The sequence below is a fragment of the Ascaphus truei genome, chromosome 5 (genome assembly GCF_040206685.1).
Source record: "Ascaphus truei isolate aAscTru1 chromosome 5, aAscTru1.hap1, whole genome shotgun sequence".
In the NCBI taxonomy this organism is placed as follows: Eukaryota; Metazoa; Chordata; class Amphibia; order Anura; family Ascaphidae; genus Ascaphus; species Ascaphus truei.
Window position 1 is genome coordinate 237,949,593 of NC_134487.1, and position 23,746 is coordinate 237,973,338.

At 44.6% G+C, this 23,746-nt stretch overlaps 2 protein-coding genes and 1 long non-coding RNA gene across 9 annotated transcripts in view; 2 read left to right on the forward strand and 1 right to left on the reverse strand.

Annotated features, from left to right (window-relative positions):
* Positions 1-1,277, forward strand: part of LOC142495807 (cytosolic purine 5'-nucleotidase-like) — a 70,349-nt gene extending 69,072 nt beyond the window's left edge. For all 3 annotated transcript variants that reach the window (XM_075601790.1, XM_075601788.1, XM_075601789.1), the window contains exon 18: positions 371-1,277. In XM_075601790.1, the coding sequence (XP_075457905.1) occupies positions 371-412 (42 nt within the window). In that variant the 3' untranslated portion in view covers positions 413-1,277. The remainder of the gene's footprint in view (positions 1-370) is intronic.
* Positions 858-17,396, reverse strand: CKAP2L (cytoskeleton associated protein 2 like). Of its 2 annotated transcripts, XM_075601787.1 has the most exons (10): positions 17,238-17,252; positions 15,674-15,740; positions 15,037-15,218; positions 13,689-13,755; positions 12,020-13,395; positions 10,821-11,025; positions 9,989-10,144; positions 7,094-7,157; positions 6,722-6,920; positions 858-6,523 (listed from the first exon to the last, which is right to left on the reverse strand). In XM_075601787.1, the coding sequence occupies exons 3-10, from the start codon at positions 15,177-15,179 to the stop codon at positions 6,259-6,261; spliced, it is 2,475 nt and encodes an 824-aa protein (XP_075457902.1). In that variant the 5' UTR covers positions 15,180-15,218; positions 15,674-15,740; positions 17,238-17,252; the 3' UTR covers positions 858-6,258. The 2 variants fall into 2 exon arrangements, with proteins under 2 accessions (XP_075457902.1, XP_075457901.1); XM_075601786.1 differs by lacking the exon at positions 15,037-15,218 and having other exon boundaries at positions 17,238-17,396.
* Positions 17,392-22,828, forward strand: LOC142495808 (uncharacterized). Of its 4 annotated transcripts, XR_012801824.1 has the most exons (4): positions 17,396-17,557; positions 20,277-20,426; positions 21,148-21,282; positions 22,471-22,828. It is a non-coding gene; the product is annotated as an uncharacterized LOC142495808 (long non-coding RNA). The 4 variants fall into 4 exon arrangements; XR_012801823.1 differs by having other exon boundaries at positions 17,392-18,897; positions 21,148-22,828; XR_012801825.1 differs by having other exon boundaries at positions 17,392-17,627; positions 21,148-22,828.
* The last annotated feature ends 918 nt before the right edge of the window (positions 22,829-23,746 follow it).

The following is a 23,746-nucleotide window of genomic DNA, read 5'->3' on the forward strand; positions in this document are numbered from 1 at the left end:
AAATGTTGTGACTGACCCCTGTCGAACCTAATATGTGTCAGCCAGATAGGGGTTCCCCAAGATTTTTCAAAATACTTCAAGGGTTCCTCCAAACAAAAAAGGTTGGAAATCACTGGCCTAAAGCAAGGCCCAAAAAAATGGCACTCCAGATCACTTTATGAACAAAATCAAGGGACTTTTTATTGTAGGATCCTACAAAACGTCACTTTTGATTTTTGCAGTCCCCGAGTGGCATTTTTGCCTTGCTTTAGGCTTACTTTCATATATCTCCCCATACCAGTGGAAAACAAGAGCACCCGTGGCAACTTCATTATGAGTGCACCGTATATCAGAACTGTACACATGGTAACTGAACATTTGTTTGTGACAGAGGCTAAAGCACATTTTGCAAGAATCCAGTGACGATGACTGAACTTCCCTTCGTCCGCCCGAGTCTCCGGATTTTAGGCATGAAAAGACGGCCCCAGTTGATAGAAACACGTATCTAATAGCTGCAAAATGTGCTGGCGACAGAGGACTCAGACATACAACTCATGAATCATCCATTTTGAGGTTACATTTCTTGAACACCTCCTGTACAGAAGCCAACCGCAGTATATACCGCTCTGCAGGCCGCTTCAGAGCTCAGCAAGTTACACTGACCTCATGTTGGCAGCTAAGCAGCAATGCTTTAACCCTTAGCGAAGATAGAGGTGGTTAATAAGTAGATGTAGCGTGCCTAACGAGAAGCTGATTTGCTTTGGTTCCCAACCAACAAGTCCTTGCTACCTTGTGTATCTGGATCCTGGAGGTTGTCGTTTCTGCTCACAACAGAATGCTAATGCTATGGCCAATAGAGTAACAAGTCCAAACATCTCTTCAGTTTAGATATTTAATGTTCTAAAATATTTACAAATATAGTCTACCCTTTTCTTATATTTCCTAAAATTAATATATTTTTCTTTTTAAAAAGAGGCAACAATGCAAAATATCTAATAGGATCCAGGATAGTGCACCTAAATCCGTGTCAGCAGAAAACCTGAACAGCTGTCACTACACACCTTTCTCATGCCATCTTCTCAGTATTATCCTGCAGTACTGTCTGCTTTTCTCATTACTCACAGATCCTCACTCACATCACATAATGTACCTGCTATTTCAGTTACATGGACCCATTTAAGTTGATTGTTTTCCCAGTACTTCATTAGCTCTATTTTATATCTCCTGGTTTTTCATTTTTAGAACTTTTCTGGTTTACATTTTGTATTGTCTATGCTAATAAAAGTTGTATAAACATGTATGTATTTTTTTATTTATATGGCGAAAGCAATGTATACAGCGTTTTACAAAAGAAACGATACCGGGAATAAGTGTAACAAACATAAAATCAAACAACAGGCAAGTAAAACCCTTCCCCGGAGAGCTTACAATCACAGAAGCATGTTAGGAGTTTTAAGAGACAGCAGGAGAAGGAAGATGTGCAGTCGATGGCAGTGCCTGGTCTTGATAGTGGGTAAGTTCCTTTGTGGTTGGGAGACAGTAGCTAGGAGTCCAGGCTATTGAAATACTTAATTCTCAAGGTGTGTTTTTAGGTTTGACTCAAAAGGTTGGGAGAGAAGGAGCTTGGTATACAGGGGGTTGAGAGCGTTCCACAGGTAAGGGGGAGTAAGGGGGAAAAGGGTTACGGCGAGAGAGCAGTGGAGGTGGAAAGGAGAGAGTTGTGAGCAGAGTGCAGGAGATCAGCAGGGGCATAACAACAAACCAAAGCTACCTAGGAAGGAGCAGACAAGTAAAAAGTTTGTAGGTGGTTCGAAACCAGGAGATGAGCAGGGACTTATCTAGGGTAAAGGGACAACATAATAAAAGAATACATGACTCATATTAAATTGACATGTATAGATATTCATTCCTCTGACGTGGAGTCTTCAAATAGAGAGGTATTCAAAACGGAATGTGACAGCCTTTTATAGGGCACATACATTGGAAACTCTGAATGATCTTTTGACTGAAAATAAGAGACATATTGACTCCTAGAGAAGAGGGGGACAAAGCTATCTCTATTAAATCCTCTTGTCTCACCATCGTATATGAAATTATGAAGCAACCACGATTTATGGTGGTGATAATTTGTCTAAAGAGGAGCAGAAAGCTCAGGGATATCCAACAGTGGCAAGATGTGGTTATAAAGCCATCAGAAAAGGACGGAATATTGTTCTCTGGCCCACAGAACTCTATGTAGAAAAAGCTTTACATCAGCCTAAAAATTCATTTTTACAAACCCCTTTTTTCTAGTTCTATGCTAGAGTTCTTAATGATGAATACAAATCTGATCTCGGAGGCTGTCCGTTGGAACAATCACCAAGAGTTCCAATTTTTACATATTCAGAACCTACAAACACTGATGTTTTACATTACCCAGAGTTCATAAAAATCTGAAGGAGCTCCTGGCCGCCAATAGTCTCAGGAATATATTTGTGAACAAAAAAAGAAAGCATACCGTGGACAATATGCAATTGTTTTATAGTACGTAACAGCAATATCCAGACTTTCAATTTACAGTATTATTAAAAAGCCACAAAATTATTGATTTCAAAACTAAGATGCTTTGTAACCATCTTACCATATGAGGGACACAATGGACATATTCTTTAAAACTGAAGTTTCCATTTGGATAATGTTCTACTAGCTACTGTATATAGGATGTGGATTCTTTCTATATCAGTATAGGTAACACTGCTGGTACAGTAGCTCAGTCATAAAACATTTAGAATATACACTGGAAAAGGAAATTCAAATGAATTAATCATGTTTTTTAGGGTTCATCGAACTACTCTGTCTTTTGTGATAAGTTTTATCTGCAGACGTCGGTGATGCGGACAGCTTGTGCACTGCACGTGCATTTACAAATTTCTTGACTCGTTCTATAAGGGTGCATATTTACACTCCATGGGACTTATATCCTCTAATTTGTGCTTATATGTGATTCGTGAGTCATTTGATGCTCAGGTGCAACTTCTCATGCGATGTCTATTTGTGCCTGTACAAGACTTCTTAATTACTTGGTGATGTATGTGTTACATATACAAGATAAATAGAAATGTAACACCGTTGTAAGTGCAGGCAGCTTTCACACATACACTACTCCCTTGCTGCAATAGGAAACTATAGCCAGGAGGGACCTGCAAAGCACCGCAGGCCTCCTCTCCCCATGGTGTGTGTATGGTTTGTATATTGGTGGGGTTATTATAGTGTGTATATTGTGGGGGGTAAGAAGAGAGAGAAAAAGAACCTGGTAAACTGAAAGCACTCGAGTACCTATATGTATTGATTATAGTATTAAAAATAATTTTGATTAGTAATCTTTATTAAAATAACAGGGTATAAATAAAAACACAACGAGTGCTGAATAGTATAGTTCAGTAGTATAGATTTACAAAACAAAGAGTGATATTTCACCTAGGTAGTAATTAAGGGTGAATAGCAGACATAATAGACTGTTATCCTCTTGACCGTAACTAACTTAGTTTCTATATAGAGACGTGTTGTGCTTTGTTTGCACCACTCAAATTACATGATCATATGAATGGCAAGTTCACGGTCATGATCTTACCCATATATGGCTGCTTGAGCCGCTAGGGTGGTTTTACTTGATGTAAAAGAGAGTAATTAAAGTTAACTCCTGACCTTAATACCTGTACTACAATATAATTAAAAGAGTTGGTGTTGTGACCACAGTTAGTGTTCACTATGGTCAACTTATATTACTAATTGTTTAAAAGAGTGGAATTAGTGGAGTCTCAGATCCCTATTATACTCATACTCAGTCAGAATATGCTGGCCCATTGAATGTCTGATATGGACATAAGTATCAACCGCTATATAGTAAATGTTAGCTAGAAGTGAGACTTGATAAGCATGGCTAGTATTGTAGAGCATTACTGTCTGAGAGTTTGCGTCTCAGAACCACCTCCTAACGTAATTCTTGGTCTATTCCCACATGTCCTTCCTTAATAGAGTTAGGATATAGTTGGTAACATATTCAGCAGATAGATAAATTGCCAGCTGCACTACAAAAAACAGAAAATATATTTTCAATCCTTGGTATAATAACCTTATATTATAAGGAGGGGCAGGGGGGGTAACATTTTGGCCACTCAAAGTTTTCAGATTTTTTTTTTTATGCGTTTTGGCACATGGCCCTAAAAAGGTCCACCATCCCTGATCTACTGTAATACCTCTACTCTACATTTCTGGTAAGATTGACTATGCATAAGGCACATGGAGGTTGTCTTTTTTCAGGTGAGGTGTGCACATAATTTGAACTCGTGTTCATGGGTTGCCTTTTTACTTTATTTTACCGGTGACTTTTTAATTTCTTTAATAGTTGTTTTAATGTAGATCACAAGAATGTCCAGTGTGTGAGGAAGGTGGAAGTAGAGCATGTATAGGTAGGCAGATGACAGCCAGATGCATACAGGGTTGAAAAGCTGGACGGCATGAATCGCAAAGTAAGAGGAGACTTACCCCTCCACTCCAGCAATTGGGGCGTAGGGTGCGTACAAGACCACTATAGGATACAGCACCTCCAGAGGAGTTATGTTGTGAGCCAGGATTCAGTTAGATCAAATAAAGGAAGGGAGCATGATCAGAAGTCATACAGCAAGAGCATGGTTAGTCAGAGAGCACAGGAAGAGAGGGAAACAGGCAATGAGTATTACGTCGGTAGGGTTTTGTGCCTTTTAAGAAGGAAATGTAGTGAGTGTGGTGCTCAACAATTGAAGCTGGTTCCCTTTGTAGAAAATGATTATATCATGAATAATTGTCCTGATGAAGGTGGAGTGTCCCCAGTATTGTAGAAAGGAAAAGCTGGAAGGGATAAGTGTCTAGTGGAGTTTGCATGACATCCACAACTATATACACTTCAATGAACACCCGACCAGATAATATATATAAGAGGAAGGGAGCATGAGCAGAAGTCATACAACAAGAGCATGGTTAGTCAGACAGCACAGGAAGAGAGGGAAACAGGCAATGAGTATTACGTTGGTAGGGTTTTGTGCCTTTTAGCAGCGAGATCGGGAGGCATGGGCAAGAGCAGGTGTGTATACAGTATATCTAGGTCCAGGATTAGGAGAGATCACCAGCAGAAAGGAGGAGGGAAGAGGATACGAATTTTGGACTGAGGGGTGCAGAAGTAGAGGTATGGAGATAGTGGTGCAGTGCACAGGCACAAATGGAGAAATTAAATGTTGCTAGAAGTAGGAGAGTTATGGGGAAGGAAGTTAATATAGAATAGTTTACAAAAAAAGGAGTGAGGAAACCGCAAACAGAAGAAAAAAAAATCAATATGGAGGGTATAGTGGGGTAGTAGGATTAAGGAAGAGACTAGAAAAAGGTAAGAGGAGCAAATTCCCAGATATCAGAACTTAGGGTGTTTGAGTGAAGTAGATTATTTTTATTATTATTATAATATAAGTGTGCGTACAGTAGGCTCCATATTAAAACAATGTTGTTTCGTTCATTGTTAAAAATCAAACAGGATTTTCCCACTTATTTTAAAAGTTGCAGTTATTTAAAACCAAAACCATGGCCCTGACCGGTGAATGGTCACGGTCATGTCAATCATTTTAGTGTAAAAACACATACACAAGTTCATACTTAATACTGCATTGTAAACATTTACATTTTATACATACCAAACATATTGCCCCCATTTCCAATTGTGTTAAAAAGCTGAAAAGTTAACATATGTGCAAAATACTTTTAACAGCGTATTCCTTGCGCTTTAGGAAGGAATTAAAATACAAGTATTTAAAAATAGCTGAGCCTTTTCACTAAAATTACAAAAATGCCAGCTACGTACTTGACAAAGTTACAGCGACATACATTGGGTGTTTAAGATTGTGCTATAACTTTATAGCATTTAAATGAACAGGATATATGATGTAATGTTGCAGGTTGTGTGTACACATTTCTAACCACACACTGCTCCTGCTCTTTAGAGAAATCCAAATAGTAGCCCAAATCCTTACTGTTCAACCATGCAGATTATGGGGGGACTAATTTACCACCAATATGTGGAGCTGCATCTCACCACAATATACGGATGTCACAACGCATGACTCAACTGCAGACATAAAACAATCTGTGTTGCTGTCTGCAGAGGGCATTGGCGGGTCACCTGAAACCAGGGTCCAGAATTCACTGGGCATCTCCATGAAGCACATAACGGGTGTATTTCATATTATATTATAGGTAGGGAGATCCTTCAGGAGGCAATTACACTTTGTCTTCCCCTATGGAGCTGTTGTAGTTTACCATGTCCAGTATCTCCTGGTCTACCTCCTCCGGCAGAGCCTCATTCCTGTAGTACAGATAGCCGCCGTCTGTATCTGCCACGCCAAGAAGGTCCTCCAGCGATGCCACCACGGTGTCATGCTCCTTCAGGACCTCAGGGTAGCGCGACATTGCCCGCTCAATCCGCAGTGACCTCCGCACAGGGGTCAGAAGCTTCCAGTCCTGGGTGCCCGGCTCTCTTTTTTTGCTGTGCATAGAAATGTGAAAGTCAAAAAACATTTTCTTGCGGCCTCTTGATTGCATTAGTATTAAAATTATTCCTAAAGAGGATTCCAAAATGGAAACAGGGCTGAGAATATTTATCAGGCCTTTGCTTAGCAAGCATCATCCTCTGACATTTTTCCAAGGACTGCATTTGTTAGTGGGTTGTAAAGGCGTGCTTTACCTGAAGACACTTCCAACCTGCAACTTGAAAGCTGAGCCCTGCTCGCAGATGTTTGTCAGGGCTGTACTGGGCATCCCAACATCTTGCCAGGTCTTCCTGGTTGGGTGAGATGGGCTACTGGGGCATTCTGCAGCCTCGTCCTCAAAGTGCTTGCTCTCCAGAGCATAGTTCTCATTGGGCAATGGCCCAAATGTGACAGCTATATCAAAGACAATGACCGTCAGGGAGAAGCTCCATCAACATGCACTTGAAGAGTATTGTAAATAAGTGAAAAAGAATCAACATTTTGTTTTAAAAAAACAAAATAACAAAACATAACTAGGAGGTGGGATCTACTTGTAAAGGGGAAAAGGAATTTTTTTTTTTTTTTACCTTTTGTTTTTTTTGTTGTATTCTTCAGGAGATCAAATATGACATCTCTAAGCTCTTCAATTGGCTGTGAAATAGATTGTGTTTTGAGAATACAGGCCTGTTAGGCTGAATCATTTAAGGGATTTGTCAGGTGACGTACACAAATCTCAAATAGAAAGTCGACATTTCTCACTATTTGATTAAATAAAATCCCCTCGACCACATGCTCTGAAAAGGACTGTCCCTTCAAGTACAAGTGAACTATATGGCATGTTCTATAGCAGCGGTGCACAAACTAGGGGGCGCGACCCCAAGGGGGGGCGCAAAACTGCCGGCGGGGGGGCGCAAGTGTTTACAGAGGCCCCGCGCACTTCCCGAAGGCACTTACATTAAGTGCCGGGGGAGCTGCAGGGCCTCTGTAAACCTTTACTTACCTAGACTCCGGCGGCGTCCTTCATCGCCATGGCAACGCGGCGTTAAAATGACGCAGCGAGGTCATGTGACGGCACGTTGCTATGGCAACGTGACGTCATGACGCCGAAGCGCAGGTAAGTGGGGGTTAGGGGGGCGCGGGAGTGAGGGGACCGCCGGCAGGGGGGCGCAGGAAAAAAAGTTTGCGCCCCCGTTCTATAGCAGGGGTGCAAAAACTTCTTGCGTTGCGCCCCCCGCCAGCTCGATCGCGCTCCCCCTTACCTTCAACGAAGCGGCTAGTGACGATGCGGTGTCATGTGACGTCACGTCTCCATGGCAACGGGCGTCAATTGATGCCGCGTTTCCATGGAGATGCATGGACAGGAAGCTGGTGAGTACATTTACAGAGGCCTCGCGCTCTTAGCGCGGGGCCTCTGTAACCACCGCCCCTCCTCGCCCTCCAGTTTGCGCACCGCTGTTCTATAGGTTAAATGTAAACCTATATCAGATAAAAATAAATGAATCATCAAAATGTGACCAGTTACCAAATGCTTTGGAGGGACTTTACGATCACTTCTTAATCACGTTAAAATACTGTAAACTTTTGTATATGTAGATTGTTCATGCAGAGTCTTACACTTGATGTTTTGACCAATGATGGATGCATAATTAAAGATAACAGGAAATGATTAACAGATGACGTTAAAATGAAATGAACCCAAAATAAATAAAAGACGACTCATTTTTGCACCAATCAAATGAAAGAATTACTTTAGCGGGGATTGAATCTTTTCTTATGGAAGCTGTGTGGGGTGCCTCTTTAAAGTTATTCACCATGACATACAGCATCATCATACAAGCTTGTGCAAGTGACAGCTGTCTCAAACCAGCTCCTTTCACTTCAGGTTGACCTTGAGCAAGTGATTTATAAAAGGATCAAAGTACAATGTAATATCCTTCATTAGATTGAAGAATAATTGTGCCTGTAATATGCCATGCAGTCAGTGCTAAATAAAAACCACTTCAAAATGAACACTTTAATTGCAAAGCTTTGACCTCTACATTGCTGAACTCTGCTTTATAGATATGTCTGACAAAAGGGATTCATTTTAACGCTCTAGTAAACCAGCTTCATAGTCCCCATCTGCAAGGAACTGCTAACCCGGACCAAATTTAAACAGAGTGGTGCTATTCACAACTCTGTACTACATAAAATGATCTGTAACATCTTGAGTTAGAAACATCTACTTTCACTTTTAATACAAGACAATGGCAAGTGTACCCATCCATTCTCAACGTTCCTTACTCATGGGATACATTTCTGCGAGGTTGACGAACCCGGTCTACATGTAGAATTTTATTTGTATGTTCAAATCTATGGAACAGGCGGATTCTACCAGGGCGACCAAAGCTAATATTTCAGTAAATGTAGCCCTTTAATTATACACACTATGAGATACATGGGTTTTACGTTTCCTCCCTGTGGTTTAACATAAATATGATGTATTAAATTTTCAATTATAAGCAATGTGGTGCACCAAACAGTCCTAATAAAGATACAGAACCAAGGAAAAACTATGAAAAGCATATGGTGCACAGAGAACTGGGATTCTCCTGAAACTCAAAATATGACAGAAAATATAATTGCTCTCCAGCATGCAGAAAGACAAATTCAAGTGCAGTAGAGCCAAACATTTTATTCACTTTGACGACAAAAAAAACCCACATTACAGCAAGTCGCACCACTTATCCAGATTGCAAATCATGATAACTGGGTATGTTCAGCTTTCTAAAGAAGGTGATAAGTAGAGACCTAATCTCACGAGTTGGAAGGTAAGTCCATCATGGAAGCAGTAATGGTCAGTGTGACGTTTCAGGCCCACAATTAGAGCTTTATCAAGCTTCCACAAGGGCTTACCTTCCAACTCATATTGAGATTCAGACTCTACTTATCCCTTTCTTTAGAATGCAGATCATGGACACTGTGGATATGTTCAGATATCTAGAAAAGTAACTTTCTGTAATAGTTTTGTTGTCCCTTTTTGGCTCTACTACACTCGTATACATCTTTTTGCATGCTGAAGAGATTGATATAGATACATACACACAATTCTTACTTCCAAAATAAAACACTCTTTACTGGGTCAGTAATATGCCCGTGTGTTACCGTTAGGCATATCTTTGTACAGGTGGTCCTCGCTTACTGACGTCCTGGTTTCCGATGGATGCCTTATCCAACGTCGCATAATGCAGTCCACCAGACGCATTATCCGCCCTGGACCCGCTTTTCCGATGGTCACCGCCGCCGATTAACATGGCACCTGCAATCCAACTGTCTGTTAACCGATGGCGGTTAGCAGGACGCATTCCGTTGGAAAAGTAAGGACTGCCTGTATACAATTCATTAAAAAGCCACATAAATATTTCTTAACATGCACTGTATCTGCCATCACACTTTAGAAGGAAATGCATATTTCCGGAATAGGATTGTTCTAAGTGACTCACCGAGGCTCCTGCTCGGACCGCCTGCTCGTATAATCCCACAACATCGAAGGTGCCGTCTCTCTCCAAGAGCCTGGCCTTACACACCCAGAACGTGGCAAACTTCTCAGCTTCAGGGAGCGTTGAGAGGACAGCATGGATGGACTCGGATGGAACTCCCTTGAAATAAGAGAAAAACAAAATTATCAAAAGGAAAAAGAAATACTTGTGTGGAGACAGTTGAAACTAGATTATCTTCCCCCAACCAACATTAAATTCTGAGTGCAACTCAGGGTTGCTGTTTATGTAGCTAGTTATGAACCTTTCATCACTAAGTACAGCTGAACCACATTATAATGCCGTCCTCGGGATCCACAGAATGAGACCGCATTATAACCGGGATCACGTTGTAAGATTTCACCGTGCGAGGACTTGCCGGCACCTGCAGCAGTCAGCTTTCTCTGCCGCATCATAGGGATGTGTCCATTACGAAAACTTGGAGTGTCGAGGAGGGTGTTTTTTTGTTTTGAATTCAATGCTTTATTGCTAACAGACACATACACAAACCACATACACACCTGTGGTGTAGAGGTAGAGAATTGGTACTAGCATATGAAAGGTCCTGGGTTCAATTCCTGTATCATATGGTATAATTTATAAAAAAAAAAAAAAAAATTTGTAAATTATTATTTTATTGTAGAATTTATAAATTATTATTTTATTTTTATTAAATTGTATAAATTATTATTTTATAATTTTATAGTCTGTTTTGTAATACCAAGCCTGTATATACAAATTCACACAACCTCACATGAATATTTCATTGCGGTCGAACCCCTGAAGTGTGAGCACATACCTGGTCGATGAGTTGCAGGCACTCGCTCAGGGTGGTGTTCATCTTCTTTACCAGACCCAGCAGCTCTTCCTCCTCCTCCATGCCCTCCCACAGGGAGCAGTTGTGCTTCAATTGCCTTCCTTTCGCTGGCTGTTTGGACGGCAGGGACATAGGTGGACGTTTGTAGGTCTTACCCTTGGAGTTCATCCACTCTTCCAGCTTTTTCCTAATTGGAGAGGACAGAAGGGTTATTGTAGGTGTCTCTTTACCAAGTAAACCACCAATTGTCAAACAAACAAAGTTGCCGATATGCTATTATAAGTAGCTAAACACTTATTCAGTGTTCCCAGAATGAAAAACATACAGGGCCCCTACAAGCTCATATTGAACCCCCAAAATAACCACAACATGTTGTGGTTATTTTGGGGGTTCAATATGAGCTTGTAGGGGTCCTGTATGTTTTGCAATTCTTGTTCAGCTGGTCATGGCTGATTTGGAGGGTGGCTCCTCCTTCCCTAGTTCTAAGCTCACCCCTCCCACTTTTTAATGGTTAAAGCTCACTCCTTTGCACCTTCCACACCCATGGGAACTTGCATCCAGTATGATTGCGACAAATCTAATACAGAGTGCTTTTCCTGGTATTATACAGGTTAATAAGAGCTTCAATCAGACTTAGAACTATGCAACTAATTTTGACAAATTTATTATAAATCATTCTTCCTGGTAATGTACAGGTTATTAAGAATCTATTTTAGTGTTAGGGCCCTTGAGACGTGGTCTTCCTTGAAGGGGCTCAAGGGCTTACAACACTTTGGCCAAAGGGTTAAACTAAAAAAGACCATTTTATTCAAAAGATATCTATTTATCTATAGGCACTGTACCGTGTATTGGTGTCTTTGGATGTAGCACTGAGCTCTGTCTGTGTTTCATGTTCTGTCTCTGGTTTTAAATATATATTCCCAGAATGAAGCAATAAATATTCATTTTTCATAGGATACAAAAAAAGTAAAAAACAGTTACTCATGGGAGATTGAATCCAAGGAGTCAATTGCACGGATAAATTATGAGCTATACCCATTTCATATACCGGTAAAGCCATCTTCCCCTTGAGCAGGAAGATTACAGCACAGTTAATTCTAATAAAACTCTAATCCAGCAAAAGCGTATTGAATTAAACATCTAAGAGCGAATGGCGCGGCCTGTAACAATCTGTAGCATACTTGCGCTCTTCTGCTGCCGTTCTGGGCGTGGTGGGCAGTTGGCTCGTGTCATCACTGTTCCCCAGGTAAGACTGTTTGGTGAATGCTGCAGACCTTGCAGTGTCTGACACTTTGTTAATGGCCAGAGCTCTTCTGCTCTCGCTGGGCTTTATCGGTTTATTGGAAGAAACTGTACCCTCTCTTGTCGGCCTGAGCCCAGGTTTATTGGAAGCAATATCACTCCTGGCACAGTGTCTGTATCCTGGTTTGGTGCAGACAGCCGATCCGGTGCTCTGATGCCTGGGCCCCGGTTTACTGGATAAGATGAAGCGCTGTCTGTCCACTGCTTTACTGGAGGCAACATTGCCCATACTTTGTGGTCTGGATGCAGGTTTACTATAAGTGGCAGTTCCTGAGCTCTGCTGCTTGGGTGCTGTATTGATGGAGGTGATAGGTTTTACCTTAGAGACCACACAGCTCCTTTGCCTGAGCCCCCTGTTCTTGCAGATAACAGTAGATGGTCGGAGGTCTGCACTGGGTTTGTTTACATTGTTTGTTTTCAGGGTGCTGGCTCTGACCTGCACTATTCCTGCATTCTGAGACCTCTGTAGATTCTGAGGGCCTTTTGGGTGCGAATTTTCAGTCCTGCATGTTTTCACAAGCGACGGTTTTCCTGTGTTAATCCTGCTTTGTGATGGCGCAGGTTGGCCAGCCCTGGAGACCATGCATGTCTGTCCAGTGTGCAACTGGGGAGGATTACATTTACAAACTGGTCTCTGGGTCTTCAAAGCAGATGGGCACATTTTGGGGTGGTCTTTATGATTCTGCATCCTGATGGTCAGGCTTCTGCTTGGGTTCCTTAATGTTGCAGTCATCCTTCCAAGGGTTGGGTGGTTCAGCTTAGTCTTAGACTGAACACTTTTCATAATCCCAGGTACTGTACTGCTCTGTTCAGTCACACCAAATATCAGATTATCTCCCTGCACACACTCGACACTGACAGAACACTCTTGGTTTTGGCTTGCAATCTCACTTTGTACAAGCCCTCTTCCACTTGCCTCCTCACTCTTTAACTCTTTGGAGTCTGCTACAGATGCAGTTGTGGAAAAGTTACACACAGCAGCTTCCCCTTGTGTAGGCTCCTCCGCAGCGTGCGTTTTTGTTAGGGCTGCATCTTTTTGCTGGTCTTCACTAGTTCCAATCTCGCAGTGTTTTAAGCGGCTGGTGCCAGTGGATAATTTAACAGTCCCAGGTGTGGAGACTGCTCTGGCTGGGAGTTTTGTAGGTGCCGTTTTCCCTCTCTGCTGTACGGAGAAGTGACTTGAAGCCCTGATCTGGTTTGCTCGGAGATCGAACCTTGTGTCGTTAGGGAGAACATTCTCCTTTTGTTTGGAAACCTAGCAAAAAAAAAAGTTATATTCAAAACCATACATTTTCTTAGGCTTTGTAAGCTCATGCACTTCTATAAAAAATACGTGCTTGGTCCAATAAAGGACATCACACAGCGGCAGCTCAATAACATTCGAGGACCAACAAAGACAACAAAAATACTGCACTACTTTGCATTTAAGCGATTATTAGCAGTGAGTAATCCTCACTGGTATACAAACAGTGCTTTATCATTTTCATATTTAATAAAAGGCTGGATTACTACATGAATCGGTATAGAATGAGTTTTTACTCTACTCACTGGTGTTGGTTTTGAAGAATGGCAGGGTTTCTGGCTTTGCCGGTTGGTGCTGTCCTTTAAGTACGGCCTGTGTGAAATCCCAAAAACAAAATTATTGCTTGTAAAAATCAGACGTTCATTTAAATTAATAAAAATAAAATAAAAAAAAGTGCCAGTAAGGGCTATTTGTAGTCTTTTCTACTTTATGTGATACAGGTCCACAAAAGATTCCAGAAGGGGGTGGGAGGGTCAATATACACATGCACAGGGCTCGACAAATGGGTTCGCCCGGGGCGACGGCATTGTGGCAGCTGTCGACTGCTTACCTGTGGCAGTGTCCCCCAGTCTTCTCCGTCTTGATCTTTAAAATCATGTTTTTCTCCAGCAGCACTATTCAAAATGGCCACGCGGTGACGTGACATTGCGTTGCCATGGTAGCGGGACGCTGCGTGACGGCACAGCGTCCCATTGCCATGGCAACGCAGTGTCATATGACGTCGCACGGCAATTTTAAATAGTGCTGTAGGAGAAAAACATGATTTTAAAGGCGACACGACAGCAAAAAGCCGGTAGACGCTGTCAGAACCCCGCCGCAGGTAAGTGTTGTGGGAGGGTGGGGGGCGCCGAGGAGAGCAGGCAGGTGTGTGCACGGGGAAATGTTTGCGCACCCTTGGCCTAGAGATACCTTGCCGAAACCTGTAGCCTCCGGGTCAAACCCAGAGGGGTGGCAATCCTGGGAGCATTAGGCTGCGTCCATACAGGGGCAGACCGCGCGTGAGCGATCAGACTGTCTAAAGGCAGTGATCGCGTCTACACAGCGGAAGCGCGTGAAATCAGTCAAAACTGATTTCTCGGGCGGTCACGTGAGTGTGACGTCACTGGGTCGCCCATAGACACGCCCCCGGACGGCACGCGTACTAAAGCCAGGGAAAGCACCCACTTTCCCTCAGCCTCCGAACGGCTGCAGTATCTATGGAGGCAGCCTTAGAAGTAGCTTTTATAATATGACAGCCTAGTACAATAAAGACTGCAGGCTGGGAACTATGGCCCTTATTCAGCAAAGTGAAAATAGCTCCAATCTTGCCCTATCACACGGAAACCCCATTTAAGTCAAGGGCCTATATTTCTTTAAAAGGCCACATGCAATACTGCAGTGCATGAAAGTTACAGAGACAATACATAAGCGCAGATGACCTATCCACACGTAAGGACAAGAGAAAAAGATTTAAAGAGACAAAAAATATTAAATGATTAATGGTCAGTGGAAACAATGTAACCTCCCCACCAAAATTGAACATGGCTTGAAATATGGGATCAAATCAAAGCATATAGGCCCTTATTTACTAAGTAGTTTCCTGCTGTAACACACCTTATAGTACTGGAGGACATCTTACAGCTCTTTTCACTTGATGCACTAAAATGAATTTTACTCAGTTGTATGTTCTGCAAGATGCCAGTGCTGAAAACGTTAGCTTGAGTCTCAATATAATGAATTGCATAATATGCTTTCATTCATGCATGTGATCACGTCATGGGTTAATTACTCCAGAACTGGAAATAAGGTGTGATAAAATAGGATTAAGTGTTGGTTAAAAAGGTGGTAACCAACTTCACTAAATGACAAATATTTGCTGTAATGATCGTTACAGTCCTGCTCAGAGAACAGTGATGCTGGCTATTACAAATCCATTTTGATGCTGCTTACCGTACGTACCCGCACTATAAAATATATTAAAAAAAGCGAAGGATTATCTACATCAACGTGTCAGCCCTATTTCAGGACCTCTGTCTTGAGAACTTCAAACTCAGTATCCTTGTTCCCCGCCACCGAGTCAGTGCCTTTACTCGCTGAACCACTGCTTCAGCAGCATTATAAAACATGGATAGCAGTGCACGTTCCAACAAACAGACTTGAAATAGTCCTAGTCATGTTACAAATTCCCATTAAACACTGTGCGTGTGGCCATGCTCAGTGGGGAAGCACTGGGGATTGTCAGGCCACTCACCTATTATTCTGAGGTTTTAGTCTCCCCTTTGCTGCCAGATACTCAAACAGCTTCCTGCGGTGCTCCTCTGTAGGAGAGGGAGGGAAAAGGCATAGTAAGAAGTGAAAGGTAACAGCCTCCCTACACAGTGAGGATCATGTGCCTCCCCTTCTACTGTATTCACTGTGGAGGGGGCAAGCTCCACGTCTGTCTGTGCATTACGAGGGGTGCAAGGGAGGGGGGGGGATGGGAGAGAGAGAAGGGCTGGGACAGTAGTAGTTGACAGACCCCGGCTCTCCCCCAGCTGCGGCCCACTGACATCGGCACATGCGCCAGGCCTCTCTGACATTGGCACGCGCACCGGAAGCTGGGCTCAGCTTCTGGCACACACCAGCATGAGAGGGAGGCCCAGTGTACGAAGCTCTGCATGGGACAGAGTGAGGGAGGCCCCGCAGGTGGGTGAGAGCCAGGGGCAACTATAGGACCGGCAGCTGGGCCCCCCACAGCCACACTGGCCTGAGACCACTCCCAAGGTAGACCATGCCCAAGGGGGGGAGGGGGTGTTTTTTTATATGCATTGGCAGGGGTGGGGGGTGTATTTTGTACCATTTTATATTCTATTTAGTACAAATTAAGTGGTGCATACTTGGAGTGAAATTTAGAAAATGACATAACGGTCTGATCATTTATAAATAACATACCTCCCCATGACTGACCATGTCGCATCTTTAACCATTGTGCCCAGTATTTTTGGAGAAGCCACCTGGCAACCCTATGCACGCGTTCCTCCTACCCCCCATATCCGTGCATTAGGAGAGGGCAAGAGGCACGTTTTAACACCCCCCCCCCCCCATTCTGTGCATTAGGAGGGGCAAAAAGGTATGTATGCCTGTGTATTATGTCTATACATTTTATATAGGGAGTATCTCTGGGCTGGGACCACATTGTTTCACATTGTTTCATTACATTTAAAAAAAAAATTAATATATATTTATTATGGTTGGTTCTGGTCCAAATGCCCATATTGGACCGCAGAATATACTGGCACCTTATAAATAAAAGATAATACTGATAGCAGGGTGAGAGGTACAGTATGTGTCCCTGATGTCTGTGTGCAGTAGGAGTACTAATCTCGGTGTATTGGGCACATGTAAAATATGTGCACTTTAGTTTGTGTCAATGTAGATAGGAGCTTACCAGCAAGTATGCACCTCCTGTACCAGCACCTTAATGCATACAGTTTTACAGGCAATGATCATTTTATCAATAAAACACTTGTATAACTGAACGTATTTGCATATACATTAAATAAAAACGTTGTGATAATGTCCTTATATCCTGCTGATCGTGTATCAGCAACCTGCAAGTGGCTATGATTAGCTGAAGACTCAGAGCTTCAACTAGCAAAGCACTCCTCAACTGTCACAGACAGGAACAGGCACACCTGTCTTTAAAACCCATGTACAGTAGTGAGGGTATGGGAGAAGGTGCAAGGTACACGTCCCTAATGTATGTGATGAAGGAGGTGAGCGGTCTGTGTACTAATGTCTGTATTATGTACAGTATAATAACACCCAGGACTCACCCTCTGCAGACAGAACCTCTCTCACTTCCATTATATTCGTTGCCGATTTAAACACAGAACCGAGGATCTCGTCCATTCACAATTCGAACCGCCGCGATTCAAACTGACCAATCAGTATTAACAACGGCGCGCGCACACATTCATACCCGCCACCAGCGCTGATTGGTCCGGGTAATCCCAGCCCATCTGTTAGCGTTTCTGTGTATACAGTATGTTCTGCTCCCTGCTTCCCACTGGGTCTCCAGACTCTCCCCCTTTGCAGGAAAAAGGCAGCCGAGACAGAGGAGGTTGCTCATAGACAGGGAAGAACATTAACGGTGGTAATGTGACTGGGTCCTGTGTACGGAGCGCCCTGCCTCTAGTCTAGTGGTTCGCTGTCCGGAGGAGGGGGTCGGTCCCACATTGACGTTTTGGCGGGCTCAGATATCTTTGTTCCCTGCTGGAATTTTTAGGCTGGCTCTGGCAATATACACACACGCAGCGGCCCGTAGACTAGTATGTTTGGGGGGAGAATAAATCATTGTCTCACCTTGGACAAGCCTTCCTGAATCTAGAACTCTACTTTCATACCTGCAACCAAGCCCAGCTCCAATTATCTCTTTACCTACACGTACCGCTGCCCCTAGAGTAACCCAGCTTGATCCGAGTTCAGGGTGCTTGCTTGCGTGCACATTCGAAACAGTGTTTAAAGTCAGTATCAGGCTGAGCTCAGACAGGAGGCGATGCGGCGCGTGCAAGTCCATCGCAAATGTGGGTTGTGTGATGGGAGTTTTCAAACTGAAAACTCCACCGGCGGCAAAGTGCAACGTTGTCCCTGCGACATTTTGTCGGCACAACCCAAATTGTAATTTGGGGCTACAGTCGCGTGACGCGAGCTGGTTCAGCCAATAGAGGCGAACCAGCTCTGTGGCGCGTTCGTTGCACGCCCCCAAACGCCGCGATCTGCCTCCTACAGTTTAAGCAGAAATCGCTGGGCTGCAGGAGTGAGCGGCGGGGGCGTGAACACTAGCAAGTTGCTGTAGCAGCCTGTTTGAGCGACCCCTAAGGCTGCGGTCCCAGTAATGTATGTGACACACGTGCCCGGCGGGGGGGGCGGCGCGTGCACAGCGCTAACCGCGATCTGCGGTCTGACGGAGAGGGGAGCTTGCGACGAGAGGGGGCGTGGTCGGGGATTTGCGGGGGCGTGGCCATTACGTCACGCGGCTGGTTCGCCCTCATTGGGTGAACCGCCGATGGGGCCGTGGCCACGCCTCCGTTGCAAGGTTTGAACTCTATTTGATTGAGTTGGGAAAAACCTTGCAGCAGGCTGTTACTGGGACCGCAGCCTAAGGCCCCGCTGTACGCGCCCGCACGGCCGCCTTGCTTGTCGGCGGCGTGTGCAATTCATTGAACCGTGATCTGCGGCACGGGGGGGCGTGGCTATGATGTGAGGGGGCGGGACCATCACGCAGCACTGCAGACAGCCCCCTCACAGGCACAGGCACAGGCACACGTGGGGGGGGGGGGGGGGAATCGGATTGGCTGCTGGGATCCAATACGTGATTGGTTCCTGCGTGTCACGTGACGCGGCACTCGCTGAAACCACAAGCTCCTTGTAGCTCCGGCTGGCTGACGCGTCACAACACGCCGTAAGGAGCCAGCGGGGACATCCAGACCAAAGGTAAGGAGCTGGTGGGCCGCGGCCGTGCGTGCTGCCGGCCGCAGCGGGACCAAAGCCTAAGGCATTGGTCTTGCTGCGTCCGCGTTACTCACCATCCCCGCGTATCTTCCCGAGCAGGTCCCAGTCCCTCCTCCCTGCACAGCTCACTAAACGCTGTGACGCGTCAGCCGCCAGGGGATGCAAGAGAATTGAGATCCCGTGCGGTGACCACGTGGTGTGGCTGTGAGCCAATCAGAGCCGGGTCTGGAGCTGTCAGCTTCGTGGGGGGCGGGGAAGTGTGTGTGTGTATGGATGTGTGTGTATATATATATATATATATATATATATATATATATATATATATATATATGTGTTGTGTTGTGTGTTTACAGCCCCTCACCACGTCTCATTTATTTTAACATTTTGCTGCCCGGGTCCCCCCCCCCCGCTCGGGATGGGAAGTGGGAGCAGGGTCAGTAAGTTGTACCCCCCCTCTGCCTCCGAACCTTGTGGCTGCTGCCCAGGCCGGAGGTAAGCGGGGGGGGGGTGTGGTGGGTGGATTAGCAGGAGCGTGGCTGGCCCTATTGCCCGCTCTGGGCGGATTGAGCGTGGGGGGGGGGGAAGCTGGGGAGAGACTGGCGCGCACGGGGAGAGGCTGGCATTGGTGGTTCAGTGGGTGGTGCGGGGAGGTGTCCCCCAGCCCCCGATCCCCTGGGGGAGCTGTGAAGGGGCAGCTTGTGGGCGTGCGGGGCTCCCGCATGGCGCCGCCTCCCCCTCCTGCCCCCGGTTCTTCGTCGGTTGAAGGAGAGGGGTGGGAGGGTTTGCCAACACGTTTCCTCCCCCCAACCCACCGTCATAGCCGCGCCCCCTCCCGACCCACTTTGGCCTCGCCCCCCCCCGCGCCAAGGAAAGTCAGCTGCAGATCGCGGTGCAGTGACTTTCACCCGCCGCCTGTTTGCAGTACGGCCGCACTGTCTGAGGCAGCGGGGCCGTAGCCTAAGTGTTCAGGGTAGAAGCTACCCTTGTCGCTGAAGTACAGAGTTGACGCTGCTACAGTTCACAGATTCAACTCAAGTTGATTTTTCAAGCTGCAGCAGCAGGGTCACGTGTATTTTGGCAGCCAATTAAATCATTAATGATAGTAAAGTAAACAGAAACACCCTTCCCATGTCTGCATGTGCATAATAAAGTTTCAGTCATTGTTAATGATTAGAGAAGCAGCAGTCACTGGAGCCAGTAGTCTATGTATAGAAACTCCAATTAAATATATATATATATATATACAGTATATATATATTTATTTTGGAGAATTGTTAATATAGTTTATATCTATACTGTATATTTTTTATTTTACGTAAAATCTTAAGTTTTATTGAAACAATTTTTTTTTCTTATTAAAGGAAAATGTTATTTGTACAATGGATCATTCTTCAATAGAACAATTTATTGTAGAAGTACATCAGCGTGAACCCCAGTGGAACCTGCGTACCATGATAGGTACCTTAATGACAAATCATTGGGAGAGATTGCAGAGATTATGTCGAATACAGGTAAATCTATATATTATTTAGTGATTATATATTGTTGGCATGTGGCTTGTCCAAAAATAATGTACACAATGGTAAAAGATGCCCAATACTTATTAAAATATACCTACACCCCCAATAGATATCAATATAATATTTTCGCTGGGAGTGTTCTCTGGTCTTTCTGGTGGCTGCACGATGGGGGGAGGGGGTCAGTGGCTGCAGGATGGGGGAGGGGGGGAAGAACAGGTAGATGTGTGTGTCCGAGCGGCAGGTCAAACCAGTTGCCACCGTCCCCGGCTCTACCCTGCTGCAGTCTTCTCCCTCACTGTCTGTCCCAAGTCATGGTGTGCGATGCTGACGCGCATGCCATGTCTCTCTGACATAAACGGCGTACAATCTGGGCTATTAACGGTGCGCACCCACGGAGGGAGGTACAGAGCACGACACGTCAGCATCACCAACACCTCTGCGGTCGACAGGGAGAACCCTGCAGCTGTATGTGAGACCCTGGGCCGGCAGGGACTGCTTTGACCTGCCTTCTGATTCACCCTGCTTTCTGAGAGAGATAATAGGGGACATGTAAGTGTCCGGTACAATCTTTCATGTTATACCATACGCATGTCAAAAATACATATGATGTATTTTCTAATGTTAAGAGGGGGGTAAATATAATACTAGGTTTTCTGTCAAATAGTGTTCAACCCTGTCTAGTATTTAAATATTTTTTGTTTGTTTTTTGTAGTTGACAATTTGAAGTTCAAATGGAAGAATCTGCATGATTCTTTCAGCCGTGAGTTGAAAAAAACACGGCCTGTGCGCTCCGGTGATGCTGGACCCAGCAATATGGATCGAACATCGAATTGGCCTTATTTGTCAAGTATGCTGTTCCTGAAGGAACAGATGAGACCAGCACTCACCGATTCAAACCTTGACCGGCCATCTACTTCAACTACGCCACAAAATTATACGGTTTCTGTACCATATGTGTCTAGACCGTCTACACCAAGCATGTCAAACTCGCGGCCCGCGGGCCGCATGCGACCCACAATGAACATATTTGCGGCCCGCCTGCCAATATTTAACTCGCGCTGCGCGCGCTTTCTCCAAAAGGAAAAAAAAAACCTCCCCCGAATTTTTTTGGGCCCGGAGCCAGCTCTATCGGAGCTTGCATAGTGAGGCCTGCCTCTTCCTGCTGCCCACCTCAGATGACTACTGCTCCATGCCTGCCTTGCTTCCCCCTTGCCCTCCTGCTCCGATTTCGTGTGTGTGTGTGTGTGTGTGTGTGTGTGTGTGTGTGTGTGTGTGTCTGAGAGAGAGAGGGTGTCTGAGAGAGAGAGGGTGTCTGAGAGAGAGCGGGTGTGCGAGTGGGTCTGAGAGAGAGTGTGCGAGTGGGTCTGAGAGAGAGTGCGTGTGTCTGTGCGTGTGTGTCTGTGCGTGCATGCGTGTGTGTGTGCGTGTGTGTGTGTGAGACTTTGAGAAAGAGAGAGACTTTGAGAGAGAGAGAGACTTTGAGAGAGAGAGTGTGAGGGTCTGAGGGTCTGAGTGAGTGTGTCTGAGAGAGAGTGTGTTTGTGTCTGAGAGAGTGTGTGTCTGAAAGAGAGGGGGAGAGAGTCGTAGGGAGAGGGGGACAGAGGGAGAGTCAGAGCGGGACAGGGAGAGTCGGGGAGAGGGCGAGTGTCAGGGAGAGGGAGAGTGTCAGGGAGAGGGAGAGTGTCAGGGAGAGGGAGAGTCAGAGATGCCAAGAGTCAGAAAGAAAACATTAATTTTATCGTTCTTTTTTTTTTTTTTTTTTTTTTTTATACTGTACTTTTCTAAATAAACCTACGTTTCTTTGAAAATTGAAGTTTTTTTGTTTTTTTACGGCCCACATAAACTTAAACCTTGTTTATTTGGCCCGTGTTAGCCTTTGAGTTTGACATGCTTGGTCTACACCGTCAACACTTTCACAGCGCAGTGAAGATGCTGCAGAAGTGGAGCAGGAATCTATTGTGTTTTCACAGAATTTGATTGACATGACTGATGTGGTTGAAGTTGATGATGCAGTATTTGACATTGTGTCCCGCAGCCTGGAACCGCCAAAGAAGAAAAAGAAAGCTGGAAACAACTTCAACAATGATTCGATCGCCATGGAGGCAAAGAAGATTCAAATGATGGAAAATATGTTCGGTGGTCCACCAGATGCCAACATGGAATTTCTGAAATGCCTCTGGCTCTTTCTGCACAACCTGTATCCAGCTAAAAATATGCGTCTCAGGCAATAAATGCAAGCCTGTGTCATGAGGTCAATTGAAGACTAATTATTTTAAACCTAAAGTTTGTGTATATTTATTACCACTACATTAAAATGTTTCAAGTTTTGTGACAACAGTTCAAAGTTTTTATTGCTATTTATAATGTTGTAATAAAGTTTTTTTTGCATTTCACCATATGTGTATGTGATATTTCTTTTCCAATCACAAGGTTTTCATTTTGTGCTAATGAAAAACTAATGTATAAGATGAAAATATATTTTCAGTCAATACAATTTACAATTACAAACGTGTGCTAAGAATGGACTATTTTAGTTGTACAGTACTTCTTTTTTTTTTTTTTTTTTTTAGTTAACTATTTTGCTAAGCAAAATGTTTTATACAGCGTGGTTTAGAATTAGATTTAAAAAAAAAAGTATTTACATGTATCAACTCAGATTTTTTTACTTACCATGATTTTTTTTAATATAAGCAAAGTTGCAATTAATAAAATGAATTGCTTGTGTGTGTGTGCTGTCGGTGTGTCTGTGTCATGCACTCTATCACTTAGTGTGTGTCAGTGTGTTAGTCGGGGTGTGTGTGTGTGTCAGTGTCGTCACTTACGTTATGGAATTTTTGGAACTCAACTATTTTTCCAGTTTAAACTATGTTTATACATGGCCTCAAAAGTCCGTTTGCGTGGGGGACATGTGGTCAGCGGTGCAAGGGCCAGCTGGCCGTCCCCTCCCCCTCCTGTCTAAAGGAACACTGGCAGGGAGTGGCATTTGCCCCTTTTGTCTTTATGTATAAATAGGCGCAGCCATTTTACCTCCAGTTCCCGTTTCCTGTCGTTATTTGTTTGTTACGTGTGGGTACAGGGCGGGGGGTAGACGGGACCGTCTGGCAGCCTCCCTGGTCAAGCGGACCCCCCCAAGTCATAGGCGGGGGGGCCTCATAACTGGGGGGGGCACCCTTCTCCCTGGCCCACCCCCACACCTCCATCCCCTGATCAGGGGAGGAGTGCCTGCAGGGCCTACTTAAAGCCAGGCTGGCGGGCAGCACTGCCTCTTTGCTGCATGCCAGACGATTCACACCCACCCACCCCCTTAGGTA

Bases quoted from the DNA above. Each gene is read 5' to 3' on its own strand.
- CKAP2L (XM_075601786.1), bottom strand. From the start codon at position 17,313: ATGGACGAGATCCTCGGTTCTGTGTTTAAATCGGCAACGAATATAATG. The intron at 13,396-13,688 runs GTGAGTAGAGTA...TTTTTTTGCTAG, and splicing joins ATTCTTCAAAACCAACACCA to GTTTCCAAACAAAAGGAGAA. The intron at 7,158-9,988 runs GTGAGTCACTTA...TCTATTTCACAG, and splicing joins CGGTCCGAGCAGGAGCCTCG to CCAATTGAAGAGCTTAGAGA.